Here is a 26,393-nt window from a genome sequence, read left to right as displayed (position 1 = left end):
TCCAAGTTGGGAGTTGTAGTTGGAGGAGTGAAAAGTGAGGGCAGCTGATTGACCTTGATTCACATTTTGTTGAATTGCGTATGACGCCAACATTTCTGGTGACATATGGCCAACAACACAGAAATTTAGAGAGCAGGAGAGAGCCGAAGACAACGACGAAAGTGTTTTGTTTTTATTTGGGTATTTGCACAACTGTTGGCCGCAAAAAAAAGAAGAAAGAAGAGAGCCATGTCTCTATATATAAAGGGGACGTCAATTGGAGCTTAGGAGTTTAGAGTGCAAACATGCGTCAGACTTTGACATTGGTGTTGATTGGATTACTGGCTTTTACAGCGACAGCCAAGGCAAAAGAGCAGGCTGTTAGCTATGCGTCGGCTGGGAGCGAGGATATTTATTTCCAGCCCAGAAGCATCGAGGAACAGTTCGATGAATCTGATGGCTACGACGGCGATGATGATGATGATGATCAGGGAGAGGGAGAGGAGGAGGAACTTGAGGTGAAGCGTGGCGACAACATCGAAGCCATTGGTGAGGATGCCAACAGCTGTGAGTACAGCTGTCCACGTTATTATCGTCCAGTTTGTGTGCTCCGCAATGGCCAACCGATCACCTATGCCACGCCCTGCGAGTACCACAATCAGCTGCGTTGCACCAATGTGGCACGAAGAGTGGCAAAAACAGCAGCAGCAGTGGCAAAGCTTCCCAGCTTCGAGTTAATGTACAACACTGCGTGCAGAGATTGACATTCATTCTAAAATAATATACACATAATTATTCATAGATGGTACACAATACCACAAGCAACTTGAAAGTGTTTGTGTGTAGTTTTTAATATCAGTTATTTTTTTTTGTATGTACACTCGATTTATATACATCTCGAATGTGCTCTTTGCCTTGAGCCAGTCTCGCGCTCCTAATAATTATCAAAAATCTCTTATTCGAGACAGAGAGAGAGCTTACAACATAGTTTACTTAGGCTTAAAAATATAATAAATGTTAGTCTTACTTGTGCTTTCACAATAAAGCTTATCTAAATATCTAAGTAATGTATTGGTTGACATGCTTAAATTGTGTAATATCAACGTTTATTTCAAAAGTGTTACAAATGGAAGAAAATCAATGGCTTGTGAATTTATAATGTAAGAACAAAAATATGTGGAATATCAATTAATAATGTTGTGTAACAAAAATGTGCAGGAAGTGATTCATAATTATTATAAACATATTTGGACATTTCAATATGTGGCTTTTTTTTAAATTGTGGAATATAAACGCTTATTTCAAATGTGTTACAAGTGGAAAAAAATAAATGGATTGTGAATTGATAATGTAAGACCAAAAATATGTGGAGTATCAACGATAATTTTGTGAATTGATAATGAGTAACAAAAATGTGTTTATAATTCGGAAATGATTCTTAATTGTTATAAACACATTTTGACATTTCAATTTCTGTTTTTTTTTTTTAAATTGTGGAATATAAACGCAAAAGTGATAACAAAATGTTGATAATTTAGAGAGTGATTCATAATCTAATTACTCAACGAATTATATAGATTATTGATGAATTAATAATTTAAGAAAGGGTTTAACATTCAAGAGTGATTCTTAATTATGGTACATCAACGCTTATTTCAAAAATGTTTTAACTGATAAAAAAAAATGTGTTTATAATTAGAGAGTGATTCATAATCTAATTACACAACGAATTATGTATATGGTTTATAGATTTGTTAGACAGTTGAGAGCCTGATGGAACAATGGAGTAAGTTATTACTATTATGACGAGCAAACATTGTAGTTTTAAGTGTGTCTTGTCTATATATAACATAGATGTATTATGCATAACATTATATATAGACAAGCCACATTAAAAGCGACAAATTATGCTCGTCATAATAATAATAACTTATCAGGGTTTTAAACTGCCGAACAAATCTATAATCTATGTTATACAATTTGTTGTGTAATGTATAACATATTAATTGAGCATATATCACTTTACTTATAAATACGATATTAAATACCTATTACGTATTAACAAGAGTGTGTGTGAACTCTTAAAAAAAAGTATAGTGTTTTTTATGAACTATGACAATGTTGATCCATGTGGCGATGGTTTTAGGTCTAATCTGGTTTAAAGTTCAAGTCTAATGCAAACAAGGTTGTTTGCTTAAAAGGGTTTTATTCTGTTCAAGGTTCAATGTCTATTGCAAACAAGGACGTTTGGCTAAAAACATTCCGGGGTCCACATAAGTGTTGCGTCGCTTGGCGATGCGTTGCAGAATGGGCAGCGGCTTGGGGGGAGCGACGGCAGTCGAGGAAGTTGGCAGGATTTGGATTTGCTGCTGCTGCTGCTGGGAAGGAGTTGCTGATTTTCCTGTAAACGACGTGTGCCAGATTACGTTGGGTTTGTTGACGTGACGCGCCGCCAGCTGTTGTTGTTGTTGTTGTGTGAACAACTGCTGCATATCGTTAGGATTCAATGTCTTGCGACGTTGTTGAATTCGAGGCATCGCCGTCGGTGTCGTCGTCGTCGTTGTGTTCAACTGCAGCGTGGCGGTGACATGACGTGACTGCAGCTGACTGAAAAGCATTCGCGGTATTGGCGGTTTGGCCGCCTTGCTGCGGAGCTCGTTGTATAGCTGATGGATGGCACGTTCGTGACTGAAGCGAGTGTCGCGTAAGCTGCTCTTGCTGATGATGAGTCCGTTTTGGAATTGATACAGCACTTGCATAAGGAACTTCTTCATTTCATCATACGGATGGATGACATCAAAGTTATCCACTTGATCGCGATGACTCGAATAGCAGTGCTGTATATACTCATCGAATCCGCTGTTCAAGTGCTCGGCGCACAAGTGGCAGGTGCCAAAGCGTTTGCAATGATCGAGCATGTGACGCAACGTTTCCAACTCATCCACCGAGGCGTACATGCAGAACGAACAGTGATAGATAATCGCGTTCTTTACCAGTCGAAAGCTAAATGTGTCCTCTACATCCGAATGCTCCACGGTTCCGTGTAGCGCAATTGCCACATTCGATGGCATCAACACCCGACACAGATTACATTGATAATACTCGTTCTCGGTGCTTCCCATTTCGATCAGTTCGTTGAGTTCACCATCTGTTAGATTCTTTAGATCGTTGGCCAGATGCGCCTCGATTGTCATGTGTTGCACCAACTCTGGCCACTCTTTGTACGTCTTGTTGCAGTAGCCGCATTCGCGCATTTGACGCACATCGCAGGCCACCAACGTGCGGCGATGATGGACATTCGGCAAGTGCTCCTCCAGCAGTGCTTTGGCACTCCCCTTGAAGCCGTAGCACACCGGACAGCACAGCTGCGGTTGCACACAGAAGTAGAAGGGATGCTCGGGATGCTTGATCGCCCAGTGTTGCGATCTCAGTTCGTCAATGTTGTGACGCGTCTCCGTGCAATGCGAGCACGCGAACTCGTACTGCTTCTGCAAGAGAGAGAGAGAGAGAGAGCGAGATTGTCGATTAGGTAAACTTCATTAGAGATTACAAATAAAACAAGTTATAAATTAAGCCTGCAACTATCAGTTAATGTCAATACCGAAAATATTGAGTTTAATTCGTGCCGTTAACTAAACAGTTAAAGTTACTATCGTTACCGATAAATATCGTGTTTTACTCATGTAGTGAAAGTCTGCAATCGGACAGTTATCGGTTACTATCGATAACGTTAGTAGTCAGATATCGACTACTTATATTATAATTAAGCCTTCAACTAAATAGTTATCAGAACCTATCGATACCGCTAAATATAGTAATATAAATGTAGAAGCACAAAAACGTACCTGAGCAGACGCAGCGTTATTCGTTTGGTCATCCTCTTCATCCGACGACAACTCGATGGGTTCAAAAATCTGAACGGCCTGCGCATGGTTATTGGAAGAGATTGCCTCAGATGGCTCAACGTGACCCTTTGACGCAAATATTTGGGCCATGTTCCAAAAGTCATCGTCGGGCATGTCGTTGGACAAGCGATCGAACTGCTGAATGGGTAGACCTGGCAATCCGGGATGTTCCTGCGTCATATGAACGGCGACGGGGCGGATCTGAGAGTGTCCAAAGTCGCAGTGGCGACACTTGTACTGAAAGCGATTTAAATGGGCCTGCAGACAGTGATTGCCCATCTTGTGTAAGCTGTTGGTCGGCTCATGGCATGTGTTGCAAATAAAACCGAGTGTCTGGCGATTTTTGCACTTGATGCGCAGATAACATTGCAGCGGCTGGATGCGTTTACTGGCATGGCTACGACGTATGTGAAGTATGATTCTCGTGAGGTCCTTGTAGCCGTATTCGCAATACGGACAGCAGTACTGATACATACGCTGGTGTGCCACCGCCGTGTGCCTAATCATCTGTTGCTCGGTGGCGAGCACAGCGTGGCATAGATTACAGAACCATTCATCGGACGAAGTGTGCGGCAGATTCACTAATTTAAACAAGAATGGAAAATTGTATGAGACAAAGCACACTCGACACACACTCTTTCACATTGTTATCGTTATACCAAATACAACTTTTTGTATATAAAATCAAACGTTTGGAACTTTTTAGCATATTTTAGGTATATTTAAACAATATGATGAGTTATGTTCGCAATATACCAAATACATCTTTTAGTATATGCAATCAATTTTACTATATTTTAGGTATATGCATTTGGTATATTTAAACAATATGAAAAGTACGTTCTCGTTACATCAAGTACAACTTTAAGTATAATAGATCAAACTTGTGCAACATTTCAGTATATTTTGTTAGTTATAGTATTTTTTAGACAAACTTACACGACTTGAACCAACGAACTGCCGCTAGCTTGGTGTGCATTGTCAAATCATCACGCTTATGGATAATCACATCGACATCAGCGCCAAACTTTGAGGGATGCTTGTTGTGAATATGGCGATCAACTATGGAGCGTTTTGGCGCAAACGAGCTGCACGCACCGCATTGGTAGACGTATCGCTTATGATACTTCAAATGTTCCAGTACCTTCTCCAGTATTAGTAGATGATCCTCATAGCGACAATGCGGACACTTAAAGCAATCTCCATAGCTGTGCTGAGTGCTCAGATGCTGGCTCAACCCCAGCTCTGTGTCGAAATGCTGGCCACAGTCGGGTACACCGCACTTGTAGCGCACCTCCTTGGGCACAAAGTGAAAGCGTGGCGTGACCACCGTTTGTCTTCCAGCTACCGGCAACTTTGCCGGCGCAATAGCCAACTCAACCTCGTCGGCATTTGGCTGAGCTACGCTTTGGGATGATGTCGATGCCTCGACTGTGGTGATGAGCTCCTGTTGGTTGGGTTGCCGAACATCCGGTATCGCTTCTTCGGGGGGATACGCTAAACGTACCGCTAACTCCCTATGCTGCTGCAGATGATTATAGAGATCCTTGGAATAGGTTAAATGCTGACATTCTCCACACTGCAACTGTCCTTGGCCGCCACCATGTGTCTTGGAAATCAGATGTGTCTTGGCAATCAGATGCATTTCACTTGGCTTGTAGATCAATTTGTTTCTAGTGCGTCGCAAACGCAACTCCTCGATCAAACGGCCAAGGAAATTCTCCATTTGCTTCTGAAGAAACGGTTGCTCCATGGCGCTAAGCCAACACTTGGGCATTGCAACCGCATCGAATGCGGCCGTGAGGTCGAGGAAGATTTGCTGACAGTTTAGCTTCTGGAATTCCGAATTGTGCATGGCACGCACGTGATGTAGCATTAAACGTTGATCCACTGTCGTCTCAAGGCAAATGCTGCAAAAGTATTCGTGACGGTGATGCATGTGCTGCAGATGGGATCGCAGTGCTATGGGTTTCTCGAACATCTGGCTGCAGAATTTGCAGATCAATGGACCTGCATTCGGATTGCTGCTCTTGTGGTAACGCACATGGTTGACAAATGCCTCCTCGGTCAGATTGACATTGCATCCCTTAAAGGGACACGCATAAAGTCTGTCGTCTGTGCAAGGTTGGGAAAAAAACACGCATTAGGTTAAGCTACTAAGTGTTCGTTTTTCTTAGTTTAGTTAGTTTTTCTTGAGTGAATTAGAGAAATTAAGTAACCCGTTAGAAATGCTCAGGCTTTTCCGACTCACACAAATGTGATTCTGACTTTTCAATGTATTGTGTTCTGATCCCTGATCAACTAAGGTATTCTATTTATAATCTTACCCCACTCCCGCTATTACTGAGATTACAGGGACTCTTAAGGAATATCTATTATCAAATCCCTCTAAAGATTTCAAGATTTTTGCTTTTCAAACTGTGGTTCAACTTTATCGATACCCTTCGATATTTTTATTTGATAAAATGATCTAGAAGACTTACCGGTAAATCCTGTGTCCTTAAGTAGTTCGTCGAATATAGCACAGATGGAAGTATTGTTGTTTGCTTCCGCCGCATTCGCCGTTGCTTCCTCTAGCGTTGTTAGATTACTCGTTTGATTAGTGTCGCTCGCGGTTGCTGCGCTTGTGCTGAGTGCCAATGGAGCACGTCGTTCCTTGAGCACATCTCGTATGCGTTGACTTAATGCCACAGAGGTGGACAAATTGGGTTCCTGCAGCTCCTCGCGACTGGCCAAACCGTGCTGGAGAACACCATGCTGAACATATTCGTCGACATCCTTGCCGACATGACTGCAATAGGAGCACTGCAGATAGTCCTTCGGTCCGAAACTGAAGCTGTGGAACTTCATGTGCTCCCGTATGCACATAACTGTGTGGGAGCAGTAATTGCAATTTGGCGCCATACAACGGAATCGGTTGCCAGCGATTTGTGTGCGATCGTTCCTTGGTGGTGAACTTGTCAGTCGGGGTTCAATAGATATGTTGATCTCCGTCGGAATGGGACCCTCATAGTTTTGGGTAAGGCTCTGTGTAATCACGTAGTCATCATTAGTGGCTACAGGCAATGGCACCGTCTCGCCCGTTATGAGAGGAATGGATGTATCGGCGAGACTGTATACATGATTGATTTGGAGTCCCAATTCCGAGTCGCGATTTATAACATCGGCCACATCCACAGTCGTTGACGGTGTCTTGGCGCACAGAAACTCTCCGACACCGGCGGCGTTCAGCTGTTGTTGCTGGTGACTTGGCGGACGGGATTGGGCGAGTAACAAACTCCTAAGCGTTGTATTCTCGTCAACAAGTTCTCGGGGCACAGCTTCCGATTCGATTGCTTGGTCGGCCTCTGGGACTAAACGATCTCCCGTAAAACGACGCACACGCAGCTTGGGCAGCACAGGTTCTGGTGGCGCATCTTCAACAGCCGGCTCCGGTGGCTTATGCGCCCCAATTTCATCCACATGCACTTGCACCATATGCCGCAGCTCCTCGCGAATGGTCAAATTATCGGGCACTTCCTTGACGGGTAGACTGCACTCAGTACAGCTGCCGTTCCAACGCAGCGACGGATGACTGCGTGTAAAATGATTTTCCAGACCTTCTATCTCATTCGAGAAGAGAAACAAGCAGTCTGGAACTCGGCAATAATAAGCAGGCTTCAGGGTCGGTGAGCCTCGCAAACGGAATGCAACATTCTGCACACAAATCATATACTGTATGGGGATTATTTCGGTTTCAGATGGCGATACCGTAGGCGCTGATGGCAGGTCGACTATCACTTCAGGTTGGGAATTTAGTTCGGGAACTTCGCATTCGAGGGAGCTGTGGTCGGGTGAATTTGAGGGTTTGCCCTTGACGTTACTGCCGCTAGCACTTCCGATGCTATTGGTGCTGCTCGACGTAGATGAGCGACTTCCACGACTCTTCAACTTATTGCAAAACTTGTTAAAGTTGCGGAATAGTGACTTGTTGCTGCTGGAACCCTTACGCCTTTGTTCCGACGTCAGTTCTCCCTCTACATCTGGCTCCAATTCATTTTCCTTCTGTTCCTCCACATGCGGTTCCTGTTCCGCGCCCATGTCCACGTCCACGTCTAACACCTGCTGTTGCTCTATGTTCTGTTCAGACGTCTGTTGTTGATCCAAGTCTTGATTTGCGTCCGGTTGCGACTCTGACATTTCCTCATCTGCCTGTTCTATTGCGACTTGCGCTTGTTGCTCTACTTGCTGTTCCACTTGCTGCGGTTGCTCTACTTCCTTTTCGGGCTCCGGTTGTTGAGCTACTTCCGGTACTTCCTCTTGCTCTACGTTCCGTATTAACTCTTCAGCTGTTGATAATGGATCTTCTTCCGCAACGGTCTCATTAGCCAAAAATTCCCCTGGAATTGGCGTCGCCGATATAGCAATTGATACTTCCAGCTTTGGCGATGATGTGTCGTCCACATCGAGCTCTACTTCTACGTCTGAATTCGGCTCTGCCTCTGCAGGCGGCATCGTAGCGTCTTTAACTCGCTCAGTCTGTGAAGAGCTTTGTAGATATTCGTTTTGTTCGAGCTTGCATTCATTGATGACGAGCAGCTGCTCCTCGTCTGGTCGAGTTGGTGGCATGCCCAGGATGTCACTGGCACTGCCCATCGACTCTGCTTGCTGCTCATTCACTGGCTGACTGATGGCTTGCTCAGGGGGCTCCGTCTTGGCCTTGTTGCTGATGGGCTTCTTGCGCACTTTTGGATTCGTCTTGGATGTTGGCGACTGTTTCTTTTTATTAAGCTTCGCCATCTCACTCTTGTGTCGTGCAATCAAGCGCTTGGCTGCCGCTTTTGTACTGGCCGCAGGCACATTTTCGGTAGTATAGATAGTCAGCTGCTGATTGAGATCCATCTGCGTGGGCTCGGAGATCTCATGATGAACTTGCAGATGCTTTTTCAAATTGTGCTGGCTTAGTTGGCAAAAGTTGCAAAGGCGACACACATAGATTACAACCGGTGCAGTCCGTCGATAGGACGATATAGCTAATAAGCGCGCTCCTGGTTTACATCTTAACACATGTTGATCCCCCTCATGTTGACGATACCGGGGACTTTTACAGCTCGAACACTGAAAATTAAATTCGCCGGTGTGACGCGCATAATGTTCAACCCAACTGGTGTTCTTTATCTCCAGCTGCTTCTGGCAAAAGACACACACATGATTATATTTGGTAACCGATCCACTTGTGCGGTAGATTGGACGCGAGAGCTTCCCGGCTCGCAAGTTCTCCAGCTTATTAGGTGGCAAACGAGCACCGTAGAACTCGCCGTGATGTTGCACATAATGCGACACTGCGAATCTAACGTTCTGGGCACAAATTACACAACTGGTGACGGCCGATGACTGTGAATGCCATTCAGGATTCACATTCTTCACCAGACACGTCGCATTCTTCGAACGAGCTGAGGTTTTTTCGTTTTTCGACTCCTTGAGCATTTGCTCTAATTGCACACAACGTGCAACACGCACTCGGAGTTTTTTAGTTGTCTGACGACGCAAAACCTGTTGTGCCTTAAATGCAGCACGATTAAAGCCTCGACCAGCCTCATAGTGACGTCCGCGACGCGCCACATTACGTATATACGGTGCAAACTCAGCGCTGGTGCTGTTACTAATACTGCTACTTGTGCTGCTCCCGCGTCGTTGAGCGGAGCATGCCCGACGTCCGGTGGCGTGAATCACATCGTTTGCATAATACATTTGGGCAATGTCATCGTTGAGCTGTTCCAGCTCACTGCGTTTGGACTTCTTCTTGGGCGGTGGTGGGAGCAGATTCTCAGCATCACTTGCAGGCGCTGGTGGAACTGCGGTCTTTGCCGCTGGCTGATTTACTGGCTTGTCTGGGGACTCTCCAGGGTCTTTGCGGGGTCGCCCCCTTTTGCGTTTGGGCGAATCAGCATTTGCCCCAGCCTTCGAGGAATCTCTTTTTGGCCTGATAGTCCGCGGATTAAAGACATTCCGGCTGAGCTGTGTCTCGTTCAGCGTTAGCTCGTTCAGGCGCGATCGCCGCTTGCCGGCCAAAATATTTTGCGTGGAGACGCTGCAATTGTCGCTGGTCTTTTCGAACATGATGGCCAAATTTCTATTGACACGTTGCTGCGAGGACTGCGCAACTTCAACTTTCTCAGCCGTCACCTCGTCATTGGCGGTGTTGCTGAGCTGTTGCTGTTCTCGTTGATGGTCGACGAGATCCTCGTAATTGAGACTAACACCACCAAAGAGTTCCAACTTATCGACTATCGGTTTACTCGCGGTCGGCATCATCGATTTGCGACGTTTCAATATGCGTTTCAACTCTGGCATTTCTTTCAATGGTGACTTTGTTGTATTTATTGCATCGCTCGGTATAACAACCATTGCATGCGCATTGGGTCCTAGCACCACTTTTAACTTTGGCAGCTTGGGCAACCCTTCGGACACTACTTTTTCTTGCTTACACTCGATTGCATGGTGTTCGGTATTTTGTTCAACATTCGGCTGAACCACAGTCGGTACCGGATCATCTTCGACGGCAGTTTCCTGCAGCTCATCGTCCTTTCTTGTTGGACTTGCAGTCGACTTGCTGCCTTTGAGATGTTTGCTTTGGCTGCGATTGCGTTTTGGGGACATTTGATGCGAGTCTGCCGATTCCACTTCGGATTGTTTGTTCGCTGATTGTTTCTCGTTAGTTTCAACCACGCTTGGTGGTTCATTTTCAACGTTGTCTGTATTGTCTGCCGTCGGTTTCTTTTTCTCCTTGTTCTCGTTCGAATTAGACTTTTCCGCTGGACTCTTATCTTTGCTCGAATGCTTTGTCTTTTCTTTTTCCGGTGTTTCAGGTTTATTGGACGTTTCGTCGACATCCTCGTCTTTCTTATTTTCCGATTTGTTTTTTTTCGCCGCACTACACGAACTATGTTTTGCGTCAGAATTATCCGTTTTATCCGAGTCAGCTTTATCGACTTTAACCACTTTCTTCGACTTGTCCGCTTTTTCCTTATCTACCGTTTTATCACTTTTAGACACTTTTTCCGCACTATCCGATTTTTCTTTATCAACATGAACTGTTTTTGCTACTTTATGGCTCTTACTCGATTTGTTTGTTTTATTCGACTTGCTGGAGCTTTGCTCTTCACTATTATTATTGTCAACGCCGATCGACTCTTCGCACTTATTGGTTTTATCATTATTCTGACCTCTTACCTCATTTGTTCGCGACAGTTTTTCCAAACTCGCCTTCTTTGGTATCTTGAAGTCGAGCTTCTTGTTGGTGGTGCCCGTCAACACCACATTTCGATACGATGTGTCTAGTTGGACGTTATCGCTCTCCATGCGGGATGGTGCCGCAACCGCTTGTCCGTCGTCAAGCTGCTTCTCAGCTTCTTGCAGCTTTCGCTTTTTTTCTGCCGCGGCCGCCGCATCCAGCTGTCGTTGCTTTTCAGCTGCCTCAAGCTGTCGTTGCTTTTCGGCTGCCTCAAGCTGACGCTGCTTTTCGGCTGCCTCAAGCTGACGTTGCTTTTCGGCTGCCTCAAGCTGACGCTGCTTTTCGTTCGCCTCCAGCTGACGCTGCATCTCCTGCTGCTTGGCCTTAGCCGCCAGATGCTCGCGATAAGTGCGCGGTGCCCCTGAATATGGCGGACCGTTGATGTTGTTGTTGCCGGGTCCTTGAGGGGCATTGGACACACCGCCACCGAGACTTGTAGCACGATTGAACATGGGTCGGTTATTGTAGTTGAAATTCGGACTTCCGTTGATAAAGTGACTGTTGTTATTATTGTTGTTGTTCCAGCCTGGATTATTATTATTGGTGTTCCCTCCATTCGGATTGCTACCGGGATTGTAGCTGTTGTAGTTGCCTGGATTATTGGATGTCTGCCAACCGGATGGACCTCCACGCCGTTGTCCGCCACCTTGTGGTGAATACTGTGATCCTGTTGGGTGTTGTTGAGGTTGCTGCTGCTGTTGGGGTCCATTGCTCTGACCCCATTTAGCACGACGTGGATCACGTGAGCCCGCGCCGTTGATTGCACCAAGATTGCCATAGCGTCGAGTACTAGAGGCCTCTTGTCCATTATTAAATCCGTTGGCAAAACCATCAACATTACCTGGCGACAGGTTATTCAGACTCGGTGCCCTATTCAAATTGATTGAACCATGCAATGCGTTCGGCATGTTCAAGTTGGCATTGTGCTTGCTGTTGTTGTTGATGTTTGCTGGAGAGCCAATCACCGGGATCGATTTGGTAGTTGGCGGCGATGTGTGAGTCGTTGGCTTTGCCGAACTACCGCTGGATGATCCAATCACTGGTATGGACTGAGGTAATGGAAATTTCTTAACTGGAATGTTCTCCTTTCGGGGCCAACTCGTCGGACCTTTCGCACTCGATTGGATGGGCGACACACTTGCCTTAGGTGGTATTTGGGAGACATAGCTTCCACTGCGACCACGTGGATCAGTGCAATCAGATGGTGAAGCAGGTGTTGTTTCCGGTGTAGCCGCCAATGCCGCCAACTTCTTGCGCGCCTCCTCTAAAGCAGCAGGTGCCGGAGGATTCGATCGGCGCTGAGTCTCCGCATCAGCTGTTGGTACGGGAACAACAGCTGATCGTCGCACGAAAACTGACGACTTGGCCAACGTGGCATCGGTCAACGAAGTTGAATGCATTGGCGTTTGTGTGTTCCTTGGAGATCTGCGTACATAATCCACGCGTCTGCTGCCAATCGACGAGTCTATGTCGGACAATCGGGCAGCAAGTGAGGGTTCGAGACCCAGATTTACACCACTTGTTGGCTTTGTCGGTTTAGGCGGATTCGAGCGACGCTCAAAGTCAGGCTTAGGTGCCGAAATCTCTGCTGCTACAAGACGCTCAGGCTCGCGATCAACAATCGTGGCAGCAGTCGACCTCCTTTCCAACAGGTCATCCTGAACAATTGTTAACTCAGGACTGGGAGCTGGTGGATTTGCACGACGCTTTTGTGACGCAATTGAGCCAAAGTTCAAAGGAATTGTCTCCTTGACAGCAGTTGACATCTCCTTTAGCTGCGTTTTCTCAGCTGCATTTTTAGCTGTTATTGTCTTTGGGTTTGATGCCGTTGGTGCTGGTAGATTAGCACATCGCTCTGATTCCAAATTTGTTGGATTTGCTGCTTTTGGCGTTGGCAATTTAGCTGCCGGCACAAAGGGTTTGTTTTTAGTTTCTGGCGCCTTAGCAGCAGGGGCCACAGTCTTTGCACGGCGCAACGTTGCCGTCGATTTAATATCGAATACTGGTTTCCTAGGTGCAACTGCTGGCGCCTTCTTAGCTATTCCATTGACAGCATTCGTCTTGGCGGCGGCAGTTGAAGTGGCAGTTCCAGAAGTGCTAGCCTCTTGACTCTTGCCTTTACTGGCTCTACTTGCATTGCGCCTCGCTGCTGTGGAAGTGCTTGGCTGGTCGCCATCTATGACGATCACCTCTGTGGGATGCAATAACTGCAAATGAATGAATGAAATAATAAGTTCAGCAAGTTCCATGAGATCGATAAAATATCTACTTACAGGTTCATATTTGGACTTGACTTTGTTAATCATCGTCTCAATATTTGTCAGCTTCGACTCCGTACAGCGCGCAAACATCGCCGACGACATGCTATTTGGGAAGGAGATTTGATTAGTATTGTAATTATGATTATTTGTAGCAAAATGTAGTACTTCTCGCTCTCCAAGAGTTCCATGAGCATGTTAAGTTTTGTCCATTGCTCTTCGGCCATCTTATGTTTAAAGGTCGTCACCAAGGTCCTCACAAAGGGAGCACAAGCGCGTAACTGCTGCAGCTTTGCCCGACTATATGGGGAGTCCCCATTTACCTCGATGACATCATCCCCTGTGTCACTCATTGTTCGGCCCTTCGATTACAGGTTCTGGTAACATGAAATGAAATCCCCAATTGAGGAAAAAAGAAAAAGTTAAAAATTATAATTAGTCTTCAAATTATAACAAGTAAGAAAGCTACAGTGTTCGGCTGTGAGATCTCAAAATATACCAAAAAAATATACCACAAAATTACTAAAAATAAAAAATATATCAAATGGTATAGTTGGTATATTGATATGGTACTACATTCAATAGTATTTCTTGAATGAAGATATACAATGTAGTACCATATCAATATACCAAATATACCATTTGATATATATTTATTTTTTAATATTTATGTGGTATATTAGTTTGGTACATTTTAAGAATAATACTGCAACATTTGGTATATTGATATGGTTCTTCATTCAATAGTATATCTTGATATCTTAGTTGCTTTGGCAATCTGGTATATTTTGCACACTAAAAATAAAAAATATATCAAATGGTATAGTTGGTATATTGATATGGTACTACATTCAATAGTATATCTTGAATGAAGATATACAATGTAGTACCATATCAATATACCAAATATACCATTTGATATATATTTATTTTTTAATATTTATGTGGTATACTAGTTTGGTATATTTTAAGAATAATACTGCAACATTTGGTATATTGATATGGTTCTTCATTCAATACTATATCTTGATATCTTAGTTGCTTTGGCAATCTGGTATATTTTGCACACTAAAAATAAAAAATATATCATATGATATGATATTGATATGGTACTACATTCAAGGTATACTATTGAATATAGTACCATATCAATATACCATTTGATATATTTTTTATTTTTGGTGTGCAAAATATACCAGATTTAGATTTGATTTTGATTTTCGACAATTTTGATCTGATCGCAACCAAATCAGAAATCACAATTACTATAGTTATTATTTTGTATACCATTCGCGATTCGATATTCGATTTTTGTTGATTTGCGGAGGCGGAAGTGGGCGTGGAAAAAATTTTAAACAAACTTGATCTGCGTGCAAACATAACAAATACTGTCGTAAAATTATGGGTCTATATCTTATAGATTCTCGGATCTATGTGTTTCATACGAATAGATGCACATAGCTAAATCGTCTCAGCTGTTGATGCTGATCAAGAATTTGTATACTTTATGCCTGTTACATTCATTACCTGCCGGCTCAAAATTAGAATAGAAAGGTATTATATTTTATGGGTATACAAATTAAGAATCTTAAATTTGAGAGTTGTTTGTTGCTCAGACTTTTTTTAACTGCTGAAAATGTAGACTGTCATTCTGACAATTCCTTTTCTCTATCTTTCTCTTTCTATGCTCACATCACAATATGACAGTTCTCATGTTCTCTTCTTCTTCAATCTACGGTCACATTTGAACCAACATTTCTATGCGGGTCTTACTTTTTCTTTCCCTCTCTCTTTTTCTTTCTCTGTCCCGAAAATTGAGTGCTTAACGTTTTATATGTTCTGTTGCGCAATTTGCCCAACAAGATCGAAATTTAAGGGTAGATTGAGTATTAAACCGATAAATTAGACACATTCAAACAATTTCTTCTAAAAATAGTATTTTGTAAATAATTTTCTTTAACTTATTTTCTCTTCTTCTATTTATTTCATTCATAATTTGTTCGCATTACTCTCTCATTACTGATTATGGATATATCGTAAACTCAAAATAAAGTCTGCCCAAAAAGCAGACACGAAATGACACACAATGCCACAAAACACGCGACCATCTCTAGAATTGCATTCTAGAAACATATGATGCTTTGTCACTTAGAATACAAGCTTATTTGTTTGTATGTATGTATGTGTGTGTAAGCGGCATACGCGTACACATGTGAACGAATTGGCAGGCAACACAACAACAACGTTTATTGTCTGTTGGTAATTTTCTTTATTTGCGGCCTAGCAAAAGCTTCTGCACAACATAAATTAATATGCGTTTCTAACGGCGGCTCAGCTTATGCACACATACACAAACATACACAGGTACTTTGACTGCACTCCAACTACAACTGCCGTTAACAAAATGAAATAAAACAAAATTGAAAAGGAGAGAGAAAAAACTCTACGCACCGTTTCCTTAAGCACATCAGCAACAACAGCAAAATTTGCAGAACACGCGCCGGTATTTTTTATTTGTAGTTGCACTTTTTATACACTTGCAATATTTACACTAATATTACACACTATTTTTATTTTTATATCACAACGCCAAAAAAAAACACAAAAAAAGGAGATTCAGAGAGACAACACAACACACGCTTAACTAAAATCGACGCGCAGTTCCTTCGTCGTTGAAATTCGAATGGCAATTGAGAATCAAAGTAAATAAATGTGTGAGCCAAAGGCATCGTCGAGTTGCCAGACTACTGCGTTTTTGTATTTCTTTTCAACACAACTTTTGCAAATATGCTGCGTAAGCGTAAGGAATAATTGCAAATAATATTATTTGCAAGCGTAAACAGTTTGCTGTATATATAAAATTGCGTTTCATTTATTAAAAATGTCCAGTCGAATGATGAACAGTGTGGCAACTCGCTGCAGCTCAACAACAGCAGCTGGTCACGAATTCGCCGTATTTCGTTTTGTTCTCTGTTGACGCTGTTGCTCGTCGTGCATTTAGTTGGTGGCGTTGCTGTTGTTGGCGTCGCTATTTGTTTGTGTGTTTGTCGCGCTTGCGTAAGTGTGTGTGTGTAGCGTTCTCAGGGTGGCTAACATGTCGCCCTCATTTTGACGATCTCTTTTGCTGTGCACATTCTTACACTCAACTGAGAGCAATACGTAAACATTTTTCGTCCGGACGAAACACACACACATGCAAGTTTTGGTGCTTCTTGCTTATCGTATTTTACACACACACACACATATACATCCGATTGACCAACATTGAGCATACGGAATATACACATATAAAAGAATATTGCAAATATGTATTTACTTTTAAATTATTTTACGAATTAATAATAAATAAACATAACAAAAACAAAGTTCTATATGTTATATTCAGCAAAATTGTCTGCAAACTCAGCATTATGTTTACAAATATACTACAGTGCCGAAATGAATTATTTTCACATTAATTATGTCACATTGGACATGTGTCCGATTTCTTCTACTACTTTCTTTATTACAAATGTTGTCGGATAATATAATTAGTTAATTACGTTTTATTTAAAACTTTAATTCCTCGGGAATGAAATCGTCTAAAATGAAGTGATTTCAAAACTTTTTTTCAACAAGTATTTTAATGTGCTTTGCAGAAAAACTATTTGCAACAATGTTCGATTGCTTTTTATACCCGCTACCCATAGGGTAGAAGGGTATTATAACTTTGTGCCGGCAGGAAATGTATGTAACAGGTAGAAGGAGGCATCTCCGACCCTATAAAGTATATATAATATATTCTTGATCAGCGTCAACAGCCGAGACGATATAGCCATGTCCGTCTGTCCGTCCGTCCGTATGAACACATAGATCTCAGAGACTATAAGAGAAAGAGCTATAATTTTTTTTCGACTGCATTTGTTATGTTTGCACGCAGATCAAGTTTGTTTCAAATTTTTGCCACGCCCACTTCCGCCCCCGCAAATCAAAAAAATCAAATAGCAAGCGTAATTTTAAAGCTAGAATTTTGATATATACTATAATTACTATAGTAGTTATGATTCCTGAACATTTGGTTGCGATCAGATAAAAATTGTGGAAGTTATTAAAGAAATACTTTTGTATGGGCAAATCGCCTACTTACTAGGGCTCTTAGTTGCTTTGGCCGACAATCTGGTATATTGTGCCGTCTATGGTATATTTTAAATGGTGTGCTGTATCGATATACCAAACATACCATTTGGTATATTTTTAGTATTTTCGGTATATTTTGAAAATAATACCGCAATATTTTGCCCTTATTCAAAATGGGTAGAGGGTATCTCACAGTCGAGCACACTCGACTGTAACTTTCTTACTTGTTAGATATGTACCTCCTCCCTATTTAATAGAAGCTATCATGGCTTTCAAATATTGTCACATCGAAAATATGTTCACCTTGGTTGTCAGTTTTTTTTTTTTATTGTAAAAATATTTTTAATATTTACATACACTAAGAATTCTGGTGGTATTTCGATCCACTCATCCAAAATTGCTCCCGAGGGAGGAAACCGCTCGTCAAACTGGGCCAAAAAAGGGAAATCTCTGCGGGAAATTGTTGAACTTGTTTTTAAAACGCATTCAATGATTAAAAAAGTCCAAAAAAATTTTAATTAAACCGGCACAGTTCAGTCCAAGCCCCATTCTGGTAGGCCTCCAAAGCTAACCGATCGAGAAGAGCTGGAGGTTTTGAAGTCGGTGAGGCGTAATCCTGGGTCAACTGCCGCAAAAATTAGTCAGGACATAAAGGAGAACTATAAGAAGGATTTACATGATAAAACAATCCGAAAAATTTCTAAAAAGTAGGAGTAGTACCTCGTACTAATTTTTGTAATGTTTTATCAATAAATGGCTTTTTTTTTAAATAATTTAAGTTTGTACGCAGACTTTTCTGGTCCGAAAACTGGTGTAATTCTTGTTTTTTGATTTTAATTAAAAAAGTTGCTGATGGAAATAAATGAAGACTAGTTATATTTTTTCATAATAAATATGTTGTTAATTTAAAAAAAAAAATGAAGCCAATATCTTCAATAAAAATATTTTTATTTAACATCAAAGTTGCGCGTTAAGTTTGTACGCAGACTTTTTCTGCTTAGTGTATGGGTAATTCTCTGACGGAATTTGTCGCGTGCGACCGTCTTCACACTGAAAAAAACATAAACTAAAACAATTTTAAAAATAAATGAAGGTTATTCTTGAAGCTTTGGGTTAGCACTATATTTAGAGCTAAGATTACTTTTAGGAACTTGTTCTATTTTACGATAAAATATATAAATTCGTTCATTTTTTGGCTTGCGCACAAATTTATTAATTTTTGCAATTATCAGAACAGAAAACAAAACAGAAAAAAAAATCCAAAACTATTCTTAGCTTTTATTAAAGTACTAATCTAGAGCTATAAGAATTACCTTTTCTCTTTTTAAAAATTGTTTCAGTTTGTTTTTTTTTTTTCAATGTAGAGATGGTCACATCCATCAGAGAATTACCCATATAATAAACAGAAAGTTAAATAATAAAAAAAAATGGTGAGTCGAGTATATTCCCGGAAATTTCTTGGATGGCACCCCCGTAAGCAATTTTGATCAATGTTGTCACATTTTATTCCGACAGTAATCTGGTTCTAAAGTTATAATTGTTATTTATAAAAACCTTCGGAGTGACCGAGAGCTGATAGCTGCATTGCTTATAGACGACAACTGGCTACATCAATGCAATGTAATATAAATTCCAACTATATAGTCACATCCTGTCTACATGGTCATGATATCTTATTATCGCGCAAAGCTTCCGTTGGATTTATTACTGAAACATCATGAACAAAAGAAGGGGTACGAAATACAAAAAAAACAAAAAAAATAATTCCAGCAATGGCAAAAAAAGCTGCAACTCTAACGCCGCGATTGGAAAGGTTGATCACTGACAGATTAATGAAATACTTTGAAAATATGTATTTGCAGAAATAGAAATTATACAGTGGATATCAATAAAATTGAAAGAAAACTAATTTTTAAAATATATTTTTTTTTTTTTAATTCTATAGAATCTGATTGGATTCCTATTCGATTAAAATTTATTGATCTCTCAAAAGATCAATTTTCGAAAGACGAAGAATTGTTTTTTATGCTACTGAATTATTACAACAGCAGCTATAAACAGTAACTTGTAATGGTTTTGCCTCATTTCGATATATTTTCGGAGTGCATTATTATTCAGTAGTGATTTTAAATCATTGAGACTATGGTCCATGATCAAGTATACAAAAAAGATTTCATCACAATTTGGGGCCTTTATTAGGATTTAAAGTAATATAATCAACGTTTTTTGTGTTTCTTTTCCAATTTCCAATAGTTTTGTAAGATATATATAATTCCATTCAACTGTATATTTCCGATTTTGAGTATTCCCAATTTTTAATGTAATCAATTTTTTGTTTTTTTTTTTTTTCTGTTCGTTGGCAATCCATATTTTTGTCATCTTCATAATTTCATAATTTGGTCAATCATAAATATTTTCCTTTTTTCTTCTCATCCATTTAGTATATGTATGTCGCTCCATTAATAAAAAAAAAAAAAAAAAAATAATGCATTTGGAATGGGGAATTTCATTTTATTCATAATTTCAAAGATATAATATACATATTGCACATTTTTCCTAAATGTACTGATTATATCTGTGGATAAGAGAAACCGAACAACTTCGGCTAACCATCGTGTCACATCAGCATTCCAAAATGCGGTCACACATTTTCTCTTTACTTACTATTCTTGTTCTCCTTCTTTTGACTGTTTTCTCACATCCCCTTGTTCGTCAATTCGCTCACTTAAGAAACACGAAAGAGAAACGAAACCGCCGCTCACACAAATACAAATACCCGCACATGCACGAACACGAACACGCTCACAAACACGACACTTTGATAGAGGTTGCGCAAGTAAAATACACACAAATATTCACATGTTCATAGTATAATAATATATATTGGCGATAATTCTTGCAACTAATTTGACGTCGAAAATAGCAAAACGAAAACAAATAAACAATTAAATCAATAAACAGCTAGCATCCTAAATAAATATATGCTTTGGTAAGCTTACCTGGGTAATATTAACTTTCCATTTGCCCTTTCAACATCAAATGATGTGCACAGTTTCGAAATCAAAGCTTCAATGATGAAAAATGTTGTATTAAAGCTTTTTTGCAAAAAAAAAAGAAGGTACGCGTTCTCAAAACAATGTGTCGCCACAACACTCGGCAGCAAACTGAAATTGCGTTCGCATTAAATGTATGTATTGACCTTCTAGCAAGAATCGAGACAAACAGACGACGAGTGAGCAAGCAATCCATGAATTCGCCCCAAACAGAGCTAGCTTATCGTTGTTTGCTTTTCGATTTTTTAAGTCGTCCGCCTCCTGTTATGTTTCTGCTGCCTTTTCTTCGACGTTCAGTCGCCGACTACGACTTCAGCGGTCAGTATCTGATCGTTGTCGACAGCTGACGTGTCGCTTGAACGAATGGAAAATTGACAGAGGCGCAAAAAAAAAAAACAGTATTTTAAAAATACTGCGACCTTCCCTTAATACTAATAAACTGAAGGGGCAGACTCTTTTCCACTCAATAGATTAGATACATAGTTAAATAATGGATAGATAGATAGCTAAATATATATTATATATATATATATTATAATTTTCTCAATAGCAAATTATTGAAGTTAACAATAACTTCGTGTACTGGGTTTATGAATTTGATACTCTGCTTGTAATACGATCATTATAAGGTTGATAATTTCCGAGAAATTGTTTCCCCATATTTACTTTTGCTTTTGAAGTTGAGTTTGAAATATGAAGTCGAAATAGTCTTAGTTTTCTTGTTTGTGCTTCGTAGCTTGTAAATTTCCCTTTTACTTTGCAAATAATTGATAAGTCAAATAATAATTTACTCATCAGTTTTCTTTATAGGTTGAGCAATGGTAAAAACATATGAAATTGCAAGCTATTCAAATTGCGAAAAATGCAAGAGTTTATTTTTTTATTGAGCTTTAGAGGTAATTATTACAGAAACGAGTAGTATGGTCCCAAAAAAAAAACCTTGTACTTCAGTTAATATTGAATATTGCCGAGTACTAATTAATTTAATGCCTACAAATGTTGTAGCCACTTTCCACAGCACCATATCATGACATATTTTTCATATACAGTGGTTCACAGCTTATTTCAACCACCACCAACCGACAACTTTGAATCAGTATACTGGCCAAACTAAAAGAGGTATTAACTTTATTTAAACGCAGGATTATAGTTTAATGTTTTAAAATACAAGATATTTTTTCATTTATCCTCTAATTTTTTGTTTAGTATATAAAATTATTGAAAAAACAAAAAAATGCCAAAAAAAAGTACCACAGCTTATTTCAACCAGCAACTTTGCAGCTGTGCGAAGATCAGTTTCCTAGGAAAATAACTGGTCTTTATGGATCTATTGCTTTGTGTATAGTATTTTCAATACATAGAAGTTCGATTTTCGACATTTTAAGCTTTAGATCTCGAAATACACGCGTATTTTACAAAATGGGTCCGTGAACCACAATTGAGAAGGAAAATGACGTCATAGCTCCTTTAAAGAATGGATTTTCCCGTCCAAAAATTTACGAATTGCTGCATCTGAGTGTTTCGACTGTGCAAATAATCACTTCATTGTTTTTTTCGGGAATGTATAGTGCATGAGAAGGGCAAAAATGTACCCAATGCATTTTTTAATGAGACCGACGCGTGTTATATTGTCCGGAAAATCGGGAAAATCCAAAATTTTCGCCACCAAAATTGGCCAGTGTTATAGAGGAGGAATTGAGTAAGGCGTGCCACCCAGAATCAATTCGAGAATACTGCGGGAAAGTAACTTTAATGACAGTATAAGGCGCAAGAAACCGTTTATAAGGCGCGCGAATCAAAAGGCTCCTTTGAAATTTGTCAAGGAGCATGTGGGAAAGGATAAAAACTTTTGGAACTTAGTCATATTTGTGGACGAGTCCAAAATCAACATTTTTGGCTTGGTTGGAGCTCCATATGTCGATCAGAATCCAAATTCCGGGCTTCAAAACATAAATTTAAAGCCTACAGTCACGCATTACGGTGGTAGCGTCGTGGTTTGGGCCTGTAAGTCCACAGCCGTAGTCGGAAAACTCAATTTTATTGACGCGACCATTGACTAGACTCAATACCTAGAGGTACTGAATATCAATTTGATCCAAAGTGCAGATAAACTGGGCATTAAGGATGATTTCCGCTTCTACCAATACAATGACCCTAGGCTTAAGGCAGGAATTGGGCAAGATTGGCTAATGTGCAACTGTCGTCATGTCATGAAACCATCAGCTCAGTAACCTGACATAAATGATGTAAAAAATTTTTGGGCCATTTTGGACCAGAACATCGGAAAAAGGCCAATTTCCAACAAATCTAACCTTAAAACGGCTTTAGTGGAAGAATGGGACAAAATTAGCCCGTATATCACAAAAAAATTGGTGGAATCTATTCCAAACTGTCTGGAAGGAGCTATTAACCAAGAAGGAGGTCATACGAAATTCTAAATACACAGTTTAACATATTTATATTTAGTTATTTTCAGCTGGTTGAAATAAGCTGTGGTACTTTTTTTTTGGCATTTTTTTGTTTTTCAATAATTTTATATAGTAAACAAAAAATTAGTGGATAAATGAAAAAGTATCTTGTATGTTAAAACATTAAACTAAAATCCTGCGTTTAAATAAAGTTAATACCTCTTTTAGTTTGGCCAGTACACTAACTCAAAGTTGTCGGTTGGTGGTGGTTGAAATAAGCTGTGAACCACTGTATTTGAAGTGTCACATTTGCCCCTTATAAAATCTCATAAAAATATCTATGCCTATAAATGTGGATATATCGGCGAACATTTATCGGTACAGTTTATCAGTCACAACATGTTTATTGAGGTGAGACCCAAACGAAGCTCACCACAACCACAAAATGAAAAATTACTGATTTTTATACAGTTTTAAATTTGTATATGATTGGATTAGTCACTTTTTTATAATTAATTGGTTACATTTTTATGTATTACATCGGAGCGGCTGCGTATTATTAGGAAATTCAATCAATTTCCTATATGGTATTATATGAGTGCTGTTCCTATTTCCAAATTATTAGCGGGTCCACAGTTTATCTAGTCCGATTAATGCCACAACTTTCAAAACTTATTTGTGACCAAGTTCATAAATTTTACGCCTCGATATATGTATCAAAATCATAATTTTTAATATCCAAAGTCCATCAATCGCTAAGGATGAATATCAATGTCGTTCCAATACTATGCAGAAGTCCAGACGGTTCAAGGAAATCGATTCTTTTGCTGGTGAGCCTCATCATCCACACGCTTGTGATCGCATTCTCCATGGTGAAATTCTTGTCATGTGGGTATTTCTTAGATATCAAATCAGTTTTCGTGCAGGGTTATTTTGACGATATATATCGTCAAATTGTCAACGCATTGATCATTATGTCGATTACAAAATCAAAGCAATGAATCCACATCCTGATTAGTTGTAGTTGAGAATGTTTGAAGTCTTCATATAGTGTAGTCAATGTTTTAAATGATTATATAATCAATTTAATTAACATATTTTTATATCGTTGCATTTTAAGGGAACTTAGTGATTTTCACTTGAGTTTTCTCTTCTTTAAAAACATATTAATATATTATTATCATGTTAATCCTTTAATATTAATACTACAGTTACATACATCACGATCGATGGAAGACGAAACCTCGTCATTTAATAAAATTTCAAGTGTAATTATTGCTTGGTTTCGGAGGCAAGAAAAAATTATTATAGTAAAAGTGTTCCCGGAATTTGATTTCTTCACAAACTCCAAAAAATTTAAAACCGAAGTGCTTGTAGTTAGAAGCTTTTCGTATACCAACCAGGGTCTAGACATTAATTTCAACTGAATCGAAATACAGTAGATTCCGGTTATAACGACTTTCAAGGGACCGACCATTTTACGTCGTTATAACCGGAGGACGCACTAACCGGAAGGAGCAAAAAAAAATAATTTTTTTGTTTATTTTATGGTTTCCAATTCGTAATAGGCTTCTAAAATAAAACAAATTAATTTTTAAATAAAAAAAATTTTTTTTGAGACATTGCGGGTGTAATGCACAAGTGCTCGAGCTTAAACTGAATGCATTTTACGCATTTTGCGCATTAACTCACATTTGGCGAAATTACGCATTCAAAAAAAAAAGGAGAAAAAACTAGAAATATAACGGAATAGGCTATGTGGTCTGCACACGCACGCTGTAAACATTTGTATGAGGTCAGCATTGCACTTCGACTGTCTCTCTCTAACAGCAGCGTTGCTAATGCGAAGGGTAAGACTGACAGAGAGTAGTGAGAGTCTAAGAGCTTCGTGTCGCTGCTACGCACACAAGCAAGGGTGCCGATCACTGATAAATACATACATTTATAATTACGCCGTTTGATGCTTAAATTTGTTGGCAATTTTTCGCTGAATTTTTTTTTTCGTCGCTATATCCGGTTGAATTCTGAAAAATTTCGTCGGTATAAGCGGTTAGTCGCTAAAAGCGGAGACGTTGTAAGCGGAGGCGCTTTCATATAAGTTTGTATGGGGACCAACCAAGCCATCGAGTTTTCGTCGTAATAACCGGTCGGACGCTATAAGCGGAGTCGTTATAACCGGATTCTACTGTACTTCAAAAATACTAGTTTTTTTTCTGAAAGACTCCGATTACAGAAAATTCTAATTTGTAAGCTTTTATTTTAACACTAAAAATTATGTTGTCAAATATGATGAAATTAATAATTAATTAATTAATTTTATTTAAAGTAATTGTATATTAAAATTTTTTTCAGGAGCTGAAACCTTTTAATTTGGATAAAATAAAAGGATATGCTATTTATCATATATTCGTTTTAATACATAAATACAGGGTTTTACAGTTTTCGATCGCATACAATGTACTTCAAGCTTAAGCAGACACTAGCAACGCACACACACACACAGACACACACGCACACACACACACACACACGCACACATACTTCTCACTCGCAAGAAAAAAAATAAGCGACGTAGAAACGTGAAAAAGGGGAAAAAAAATGCCGCGACGCATTTAATAATTATACATACATATGTACATATGTATGTATGTACATTCATATATTGAATTTTAATACGCGTAATAAATCACCACAAGACCGAGTGCAATATGTGCATAGAGAAAATATTTGTTTATGCTAGACTTACCATTAAGGGCTGGGTGCTGAATTTGTTTTTTTTTTTTAAATCACTTCCAATATATGTGCACTTGTGTATGCTTGCGCGGCGTTGTTGTTGTCGTTGTCACTTCTCCCGTAACCGCACGAATCGCGTGATGCTTACACTTCAAGAGTTGCAGCTCAACTGACGAAAATCGTGCACACATTGAGTGAGCAAAAGCGCTCTCTTGAAGACAGAAAGAGAAACAGAAGAGAGCATGCAATTGTGACGTCACAGCGGGCAAAGACAATGTTAAATATGTACTCATTAATTATCTATAAGTAATCGCGGTCAATAATTTCATAAAATATTTGTTTTTATATTGTTAATTTAACGCATATGAAAAATATTAAATATGTTTAAACATTTTCTTTCTCAAGCACATACCCACACATATTCATATGTGTGCATGTGTGTGTGAATGTATACATAAATTTATTGTGTGTAATTCGCCGCAACGCGCTGGTTTCAATTCGCCGCAAGCAGTGTGTGTGTGAGGTGATTGTGTTTTTTTTTTTTGTTCCTGCTATTGCTTCTTCCTTGTGGTCTGAAACTTAGCGCTCTTTACGTTCAGTTGCCATTTGCGCTTTGCTCTTGCAAGTACAGTTGTGTTGTTGTGTCGTTAGTGTAGTGGACAAAAGTG

At 39.8% G+C, this 26,393-nt stretch overlaps 2 protein-coding genes across 4 annotated transcripts; one reads left to right on the top strand and one right to left on the bottom strand.

The window, feature by feature from the left end:
- Positions 1-284: 284 nt before the first annotated feature.
- LOC127566381 (uncharacterized) lies at positions 285-747 on the top strand. The gene has a single exon (XM_052008454.1). It carries the CDS (start codon positions 285-287, stop codon positions 741-743), a length of 459 nt encoding a protein of 152 aa, XP_051864414.1. The 3' UTR covers positions 744-747.
- Positions 748-838: 91 nt separating this feature from the next.
- Positions 839-25,925, bottom strand: LOC117578211 (uncharacterized). Of its 3 annotated transcripts, none has more exons than XM_034263574.2 (7): positions 25,739-25,925; positions 13,584-13,792; positions 13,431-13,521; positions 6,368-13,364; positions 4,824-5,999; positions 3,825-4,465; positions 839-3,467 (listed from the first exon to the last, which is right to left on the bottom strand). In XM_034263574.2, the coding sequence occupies exons 2-7, from the start codon at positions 13,766-13,768 to the stop codon at positions 2,208-2,210; spliced, it is 10,350 nt and encodes a 3,449-aa protein (XP_034119465.1). In that variant the 5' UTR covers positions 13,769-13,792; positions 25,739-25,925; the 3' UTR covers positions 839-2,207. The 3 variants fall into 3 exon arrangements, with proteins under 3 accessions (XP_034119465.1, XP_034119464.1, XP_034119466.1); XM_034263573.2 differs by lacking the exon at positions 25,739-25,925 and adding an exon at positions 20,531-20,635; XM_034263575.2 differs by lacking the exon at positions 25,739-25,925 and adding an exon at positions 15,867-16,001.
- Between the last annotated feature and the right edge of the window lie 468 nt (positions 25,926-26,393).

Source organism: Drosophila albomicans, chromosome X (genome assembly GCF_009650485.2).
Source record: "Drosophila albomicans strain 15112-1751.03 chromosome X, ASM965048v2, whole genome shotgun sequence".
NCBI classification, from domain to species: Eukaryota; Metazoa; Arthropoda; class Insecta; order Diptera; family Drosophilidae; genus Drosophila; species Drosophila albomicans.
This window is presented reverse-complemented; position numbering and strand designations above follow the sequence as displayed.